Consider the following 8,071-nt stretch of genomic DNA (forward strand, 5'->3'; position numbering starts at 1 on the left):
AATATTTGTGATGACAATAAAAAGCATTAACAATATCAGAGATAAGTTTCATCATCATCATATCAGAACCACAAGATTAAAGGAGGTATATACAAATATTATATGCATGTGTAGTATATAAAGGGAATATATAAGTTAGAAATACGTACCCACATGGATCCAGGAAGGACATATGCATTGCACTCCTCTCATACGACTTCGTGGATTAATCAACCACTCACCAATAACAAACAAAGTCTCAAAATATGAGACAAAAGAGTCCTTCAAAAGTTCAACCTTTATGCACATGACCATGAACCAGCTTTTTTACCTTTTTATATATATTTACCATTTCTTTCCAACAATTTATATCGGATATCTTTTTAACCTTTTTACATTTACCATTTCTTTTGGAATTTTATTTTTTCATAGACATGTAAGCTCTAATTGATAGAAAGAAATGGTAAATATAAAAAGGTAAAAAAGCTGGTTCATGACAACAACAGTAAGCTCTTGCGAGCTATTCTGCTGTCTCTCCCCAGACTTTCATCAGAATGCAACATCCAATTCATCTGACAGTTTTATCTTTCTCGGTTTGATGGCAATGTGAAAGTGACTTTATAACATGAATATGTGATTACATAAGTTGGTTACAATCTGCTTTCTAAAGACAGATAATAATAGCAAGTATAGCACACAAATTATCCCGGGTTACAATATTGAATCTTTCGGAGTCTGCAACAATGTAGTAGTAATCGAACCGTGCTTATAACCATTCTACACAAAACTCATCTCCAGAAAATCCACAATTCCTTCCAACCATGAGATGTGACAAAACAACTGTGATCGGACAGCCTCAGAAGAATGCTTCGGACCAGATGTTATTGTTCCCTCTGCAAAGACATCATATACACCTGCAGAAAGAACCTATTAGCCAAAAAAAAAAAAGTAAAAAAAGAAATCAGATTTCATGTCTCTAAAGACAGATGACAAAAGATATTGATCTCTCTACCGGAAGCTACATACAAATTCAACAGCAATTACAAGGGTAAACTAAACTAATATTCAGCCACCAAAAAAAAACAAAAAAACTATTTCTCAGCATTAGCATGATTATCCCTCCCTTTTGTGATTAACTTAAAGAGTGGCATTTCAATGAATAAGAAGCCAGTAACGTAGAGAGATTTGAACTCTGAGTCTAACCTTACCTTGGAGAAAGATGTTTTTGCTACGCGATATGTATCATGCGTGCTTGAAGAGCTTCATGCTAAGCCAATGAAAGTAAACAGCAACCAGTAGAGCTGGTAAAGTCAGTGGAGCCAAGAAGCAGTAGTACCTGCAAAATGTTTAAATCATGAGAGGCTGACAATACACACACGTAGTAACAGAATTCATTCTGAATACATAATAAATAAACAAAAACAATAGCCTGGAACAAGAATACAAGAATGAGTGGGTACCTGTCATTCTGAATAGCTTTGATAACGGGATTGTCAGAGAGTGGAAACAACTTGGAGACTATAGCTGCAAACACAAATCCAACAAAGGAAATGGAACCAATGATCACTAAAAAGCCTCCCCAAAACTTCATTTCTCAGTGGTTCATTCAAGGCATTCTCTCTGTTGTCCAACTAATAGCATCACGTAACACCTTACGTCCAGTAACAGAGATAACTAATATAGAGTGATTGAGAGGAGGATCTGAATTCAGTAAAGGAAGAAGCTGAGTTTAAAAAAGTCGTTATCTGAGTAATAGATAGATAAGAGCTAATCATCAAATTGCTATAAAATCCTAAAAATCTAATGAAAGAAAAATCATTTATCTATATTAAGCCAAAGTTTCTTCCTTTCCAATAGACCCACTGACCCAGATCCTTAAAGTCGATTCATTCATAAAGAAAATTACCAAAGGCATCTCATCGTAATGATACGAAATCCCTAAACTAAAAAAAAGCGACGGGAAACAAAAACAAAATTAAACGGTGAGAGAGAGAAGGAAGAAAGGGCACAACTTACATCGGTTGAGAGAGATTCCGCTGAAAGAGAGCAGAGCACAGACAGGGAGGGAGACACCGAAGATCGCAAACCAGACAAGAAAGGAGACGAAACCGGCGAACCAGAGCCGCAAAAAAAGCGCAGCAGATCAAAATCGCTAAACCCAAATCGGTCTGATTGATTAATTTCAGTCAAATCGGGTTTAATCGAAAAAGCGGTCTAGACGGGTTTTGGTAGGCAAATATATAGGCCCAATTCGGCCCAGTCTTATTGGCCTACAAATTACACATGCAGTCAAACTGGTGAATAACAGGTGCATTATATTTCTAGAACAAAGTTGATTATTAATGCTGATCAACTGGTTATAACTAGGTTTAAGAATTGGATTACTTGTGTTTTTCTGTAGAAATTATGACTCGCAGTATACCGCAAGGCAATTTTTTTTGTTTTGTTAATTTATTATTTTAATACTAATTTTACTAATGTACTCTTTTGTTAATTTTAGTGATTGGTTGTATACCGCACAACAATGTTTGTTTAATACAATCTTAATTAAATAATTTTGATTTGACATATTTTATATTGGTGTTTTTAAAATAGTAAAATTAAGATTTATTCCGTAATGAAGTATCATATTAATGATATTTTATATTTTAGTATTATCAATTCAGTCATGTAATATAACTCATTTGTGTTATTTTGATAAATTGATATATTTAAATATTCATAATTTTAATTTTTTTGTTAAGTTTAGATATATCAGTTATAAATTGTAAACTTTTTTAATGCCGCTAGTTTTACATAGAAAATTGAAACACACTAAATTGCAGTTGCTACTGATAGAGCGAAAAAAAAAACTTTTATTTCTGGTATCCAAAGCAGCATGTACAAGATTTTTTTTACCGTCCAGTAAGACTTACTCACTTTAAGGTCATCGTTGCCATCAATATATGTTGTCCTTCAATGGTCTTTAGTGTGGAATAAATCTTCTAATTATCTATATTAATTATAAAAGATTATTCACTAAATATCTCTTTTCTACACAGCCATTAATCGTCAATTGTTGTTGAAGGCTAAGAGATGGGTTCTCCACCTGGTTCAAGGTGGCAATTACTCTCTCTATAGCCTTTCATGTTTCTCTCAGTTAAAGCATAAATCATCTGTGCAGATCAGTATAAATAACAAAAAGTGCTACAAAAATACTAATATAGATAACAAAAAATTTAATAAAGGAATAAATATGGTATTTTCTTCATAATGTTCTCATATCTTAAGTGTGATACTGTGACGGTTTAAGCTTGGTGTAGAAAGTTCATAACTGTATGTGTAGGGTAATAATATATGTGAATATAAATGTTGCATGCAATAATGCATAGAAGCAGCATAAAAATTGTTTCATCAGCCCTTATTTTGGCTTCTTTTTAGATTTTAATCCTTTTTTCTAAAACGAGAAAGTTACAATACCTTTTTAGCCGACTAATCACCTGCTTCAAGCATCCAAATCACATGATTTATTCACATCAGCTCTCAGCCTCTCACGATCAACATTCCCGTCTACTTTTTCTTTCTTTGATCTTCATTCCCCGCTACTTTATTAACTATTTCTATACATATGTATGTGTATAGAGTCAGAAACCTCTATCGATTCCTCTTGGTGTAAGTCTGCAATGGCATATGAGGACAATAACAACACCAAAGTATCCAAACTGAGTCAGATTTCTCACAACCTATCATTATCTACCTTGTGGAAGTCCTTATCAGTTTCCGGTGCACTACTTTTCTTGTTATACACATTTGCATTTAACCATCCTCATCAAATAATAACCCATAAAATCTTTGCCCCTCTCGACCTTGGTTTCTCTTCCACTTCAGAAAAACCCGCATCATCGTCCTTGCAAATAACAAGAGAGTCTCCTACAAAACTCACCCATCTATTTTTTGTCATTGTTGGTAGTACAAAGACTTGGAGATATAGGAGAGGCTACATAGAGCCTTGGTGGAGACCAAACATCACAAAAGGATATGTCTTCCTCGAAAGACCACCTGGTCGTGATCTCTTGCCTTGGCCTAACCAATCCCCTCCTTTCTCTGTTAATAAAGACTCATCCATCACAAACAAATTCAAGACTCAGATTCGCCTTTTCCAATCACTCCATGAGTCGTTTAAGAAAGCGTCCAAGGAGACAAGATGGTTTGTGATAGCAGATGATGATACTCTCTTCTTCTTGGACAACTTAGTCGAGGCTCTCGACAGGTATGACCACAAGAAGCACTATTACATCGGGATGAACTCGGAAAACGTTTGGTCAAATGCAGTTTTCTCTTTCGACATGGGATATGGAGGCGGCGGATACGCATTGAGCTATCCAACCGTGGTAACACTTCTCAACAAAATGGAAGAATGTATCAGACGCTACCTTGGATTTTATAGCGATCTTCTCTCATTTCGTTGCTTAGCCGACTTGGGAATTGATCTTACTTTAGAGAAAGGCATGCATCAGGTAAGAGAATGTTAATCCAAATTTACAGTTTCAAGAGACTTTTGTTTTAAAACTAAAATGTGATATAGTAATATGGTTCGGTTCGGTTTAGTGTGAACAAGAAAAGTTTCTTGTGCCTCACTATAAACTCACTCTGACTGTCTTTCTTGGGGTGTCTTATAACCAGATTGATATGCACGGTGACATATCAGGTCTCTTATCAGCTCATCCTCAGTGTCCTGTTATCAGCCTCCACCATTTTGATGTCATAGACCCGATTTTCCCAGGCATGAACCGCCAACAATCAGTGAACCACCTCATGAAAACCGCGAAAACAGACCAGTCCCGTGTCTTGCAACAGACAATATGTTACCAAAGGGGAAATAACTGGTCAGTCTCTGTCTCTTGGGGATACTCAGTCCACATTTACCAATCTATATTCCCAAGAAACCACCTGAAACGCCCTCTAGAAACATTCCGGCCATGGACGAGTGTTAGAATACCGTCGTATACATTTAACACGAGGCGGGTGACTAATGATCCGTGCGAAATGCCTCATCAGTTTTTCTTTGATTCGGTTGTGGAGGACAAGAACCAGAGCGTGGTAACTACAATCTACAAGATGAAAATGGCAAGAAGTTTACCTCCTTGTGTGCTAAATGGAAACCATTCTGCTCGTAACATTTCACAAGTCCGAGTCATTGCTGCTACTATGCACAAGATGGTATCAATATATATACCCTCTATACTTTTGTTAAAGCAAATTGGTTTAATCCATTTCCTTATGATCTAAACATCAACTTGAAATCTTTAACAGGGTGAAGGGATTGAATGTTGCGATGTGCAAAATGTTAACAGTACCGAGATTTTGGAAGTGAAGATAAGAGCTTGTCACAAAGATGAAGTTCTTGCTTAGGACATTGTCTTCAGATACATCTATCATTGATTCCCTATTATTATTAATGTGAAATTGGTTTTTCATTTGGTTTATACAACTTCTAGTTGCAACGAGAATAGACACTTGACAAAGTCAATCCCCACATTGGGGAATCAAGAGGTTTCAAACCCCAAATGCATAAAAATCTTTGTGCCTCGTGAAAATAGCCTACGTTTCCATGGAAAAATCGACTAATTTTCTAGAAATAGGACCAACAAAAAAGAACAATCAAACGGTCCGGAAATCAGAAACAATCATAAGAAGAGTCGAAGACAAAAGTAGTTTTGCGTTTGCGTATACATAAGTATGCAAGGAAGACCATGTCAGAATCCGGCACATCCGGTTCTTCTTCTGCTTCATCAATGAGATTTCTGGATACCGATGAGGCGAGCATAATCCACCCATCTGCGGACACCAACAAAAAGAACATATGTGAGTTAAAACTGCTGAGGACAGAGAGTTAAGAACAAGGTTTGGGGTTTTAAAACAACTTACAATAAGGAACCCAAGAATGTGTTTCCTGTTCTAACTGCGAAACACAATGCACTGAGTGCAAGTTTGTGTTGGTGTAGCATTGGCTCCAGGAGACGTTGTTCAATCACACCAGCCACTACTTGGTACCTGTTTATTTCCAACCACATGCACTGAGTTTCTATGTTTTTTTACGTCTTTAGTAACGTTTGGTAGAACGAAACTCAGTACCTTAGGTTGCTAGAAACAGCCATGTAGACACCATATGCAACACTTGTGGAGACTATTGGAACAGTTTCGATTTCACCTTCAGAAGTTTGGTCCACAGCTCCTCGTGCTTTTATGAATGCATTTGTAATAGCAGTACCAACCTGACCAAATTATACGGATTAGACAAGTCAAAAGAATGAAGTAACGAAATGTGATGGAATTAGTTACTGGAGAAATAGTTTTGTAAAAAAATCATGTTCAAGGAAACTAATCCATTATCTGACTAGAGTTTCGTTTTTCAGGTACATATGTTTGGACTCACCAGCGATGATGTGGTGCCAACGGCAAACAGCTTAGCTCCATTGCGCTGCATAGCATATACAAACAATTTATATTATCCAGAACCAAACTATTGGCGTGGTACACTATTAAGATCATATAGTAAGAAAGTGACAGAAACCACACACCGTTATAGCACCTAGCCTTTGCAAGAGAGTATATGAGGTTCCAGAAAGAGCAACCTGCAGAAAGCACATTGGATAATTAGATGAGAACAAACTGTTGTAAACTTAATCCGCATGCCCTAGAACAAGTCTTTTACAAAAAAGAATGATACCTGGAAGGCATTGTCAGGGCAGTTGTGGAAAAACTTGGATATACCACCAGCAGTAAGTGCGAGAGGTGGTCGAAGAGAAACAGTAGGAGCAGGAAGATAAACTAACATGAAATCGGCAATGATAGCCATCGCCTAATAGAGAAAAAAAGAATCAAAATGAAAGTAAGTACGCTTAACCTAATTCAACAGAAGATCGCAATGAATACAGCAGGAAATTTTTCTTACAAAGTGACAAAGCAGCAAAGGGTGACCCCATACTACTTTATTTTTCTCCAAATTTGCTATTGAACAGTTCAAAATTTTGGTTCTTACCTCAGAGACAAAGCAAATTTCAACTACTCTCATAGTCATGCAAAAACTAATGGTGAAAAAAAATTGCAGACCCCATCACAACCACAAACTACCCCCCAACTCTTCGTCAACCCGAATGGGTCATCTAAAAGATATTTGTTGACAAATTTCTCATCCATCCACCATCTAACAATTTTAGATAGAAAAAAAAAGTCACCACAGGAAAAAGAGAGAAGAATGATTACCACATCGGCAAAGACAACTTCAAGTTCATTGAAGAAGTTTTCTCTACGCCGTTCATACTCAGCAGCAGTCTGAAACAAAAGAAGCAACACGTTCTCAAACATGTTAGCTTTAAAAACTATTAACTACAACTAGGATTACCAGATTTGCTCTGTTAAAAAGTAATAAATCAAAAGGTGTCCGGTTCGTAAATCATGATTGAAACCAAATTCAAATCATTTTCCTGATGAATTCTCCATAAAGCACCAAAAAAATCAAAACTTTGCAACTGAAATTAGTAATCAAGTGAAGTGGAAAGCAGAGAGAGAGACCTTGGTGAAGATGCCAACACCACACTCCATGGAGAGTTTAGCCAAGAAGAGATCATCAGCCAAAAGTCTTTCTCTAAACCCAGCAAACTGCATCAGCCACCGCATCACAGCCGATTTCTGGAGCTCCAAAAACCTGTTAATAACCGATCCAGGAATCCGACCCGACTCAATAGCAGCCGCTAGATCCTTAGGAAGACTCTCCAATTCAGTCCCTGACTCCTTCAACAAAAGCATCGCCTCGTTCCTGTTCCTATCCCTGTCCTCGCCACCTTCTCCGTCTCCATTGTTCTTACCTCCATCGCCACCACCGTGACCTCCTCCGATGTTATCAGAGCCGCCGTTACCAATCGAGGCGGAGAAAACAGGGGAAATAGGGACACGTCGGTTGAAAGAGATGGACTTGGCAGAGATTACACCGTTAAAAGAGGATGAAGAGAGTCTAGGAAATGAAGCGAGGTGAGGCCATGTGAGATTGGATTCAGAGATAGATGTATTCGGGGTAGGAACACAGAAGAAGCAGGACGCTATTGCCATTGAT

At 37.3% G+C, this 8,071-nt stretch overlaps 2 protein-coding genes and 1 long non-coding RNA gene across 8 annotated transcripts in view; 1 reads left to right on the forward strand and 2 right to left on the reverse strand.

Moving 5' to 3' along the window:
• LOC104769487 lies at window positions 574-2,197 on the reverse strand. Of its 4 annotated transcripts, none has more exons than XR_764397.2 (4): window positions 1,996-2,197; window positions 1,440-1,680; window positions 1,188-1,315; window positions 574-893 (listed from the first exon to the last, which is right to left on the reverse strand). It is a non-coding gene; the product is annotated as an uncharacterized LOC104769487 (long non-coding RNA). The 4 variants fall into 4 exon arrangements; XR_764399.2 differs by having other exon boundaries at window positions 574-906; XR_764398.2 differs by having other exon boundaries at window positions 1,183-1,315.
• On the forward strand, window positions 3,505-5,442 carry LOC104769490. Its single transcript, XM_010493709.2, has 3 exons — window positions 3,505-4,475; window positions 4,642-5,178; window positions 5,272-5,442. The coding sequence occupies exons 1-3, from the start codon at window positions 3,591-3,593 to the stop codon at window positions 5,368-5,370; spliced, it is 1,521 nt and encodes a 506-aa protein (XP_010492011.1). The 5' UTR covers window positions 3,505-3,590; the 3' UTR covers window positions 5,371-5,442.
• The window catches only part of LOC104769488 (protein RETICULATA-RELATED 4, chloroplastic), a 3,072-nt gene continuing 510 nt past the window's right edge, over window positions 5,510-8,071 (reverse strand). Inside the window, exons 2-9 of one of the 3 annotated variants that reach the window (XM_010493706.2) lie at window positions 7,534-7,837; window positions 7,225-7,293; window positions 6,689-6,820; window positions 6,540-6,593; window positions 6,395-6,439; window positions 6,094-6,233; window positions 5,887-6,012; window positions 5,510-5,796 (exon numbers count right to left, since the gene is read on the reverse strand). In XM_010493706.2, the coding sequence (XP_010492008.1) occupies window positions 5,751-5,796; window positions 5,887-6,012; window positions 6,094-6,233; window positions 6,395-6,439; window positions 6,540-6,593; window positions 6,689-6,820; window positions 7,225-7,293; window positions 7,534-7,837 (916 nt within the window). In that variant the 3' untranslated portion in view covers window positions 5,510-5,750. Of the gene's footprint in view, window positions 5,797-5,886; window positions 6,013-6,093; window positions 6,234-6,394; window positions 6,440-6,539; window positions 6,594-6,688; window positions 6,821-7,224; window positions 7,294-7,533 lie in introns of all 3 variants that reach the window. The other 2 variants (XM_010493707.2, XM_010493708.2) reach the window with 2 other exon arrangements.

The sequence above is a fragment of the Camelina sativa genome, chromosome 20, assembly GCF_000633955.1.
Source record: "Camelina sativa cultivar DH55 chromosome 20, Cs, whole genome shotgun sequence".
NCBI lineage: Eukaryota > Viridiplantae > Streptophyta > Magnoliopsida > Brassicales > Brassicaceae > Camelina > Camelina sativa.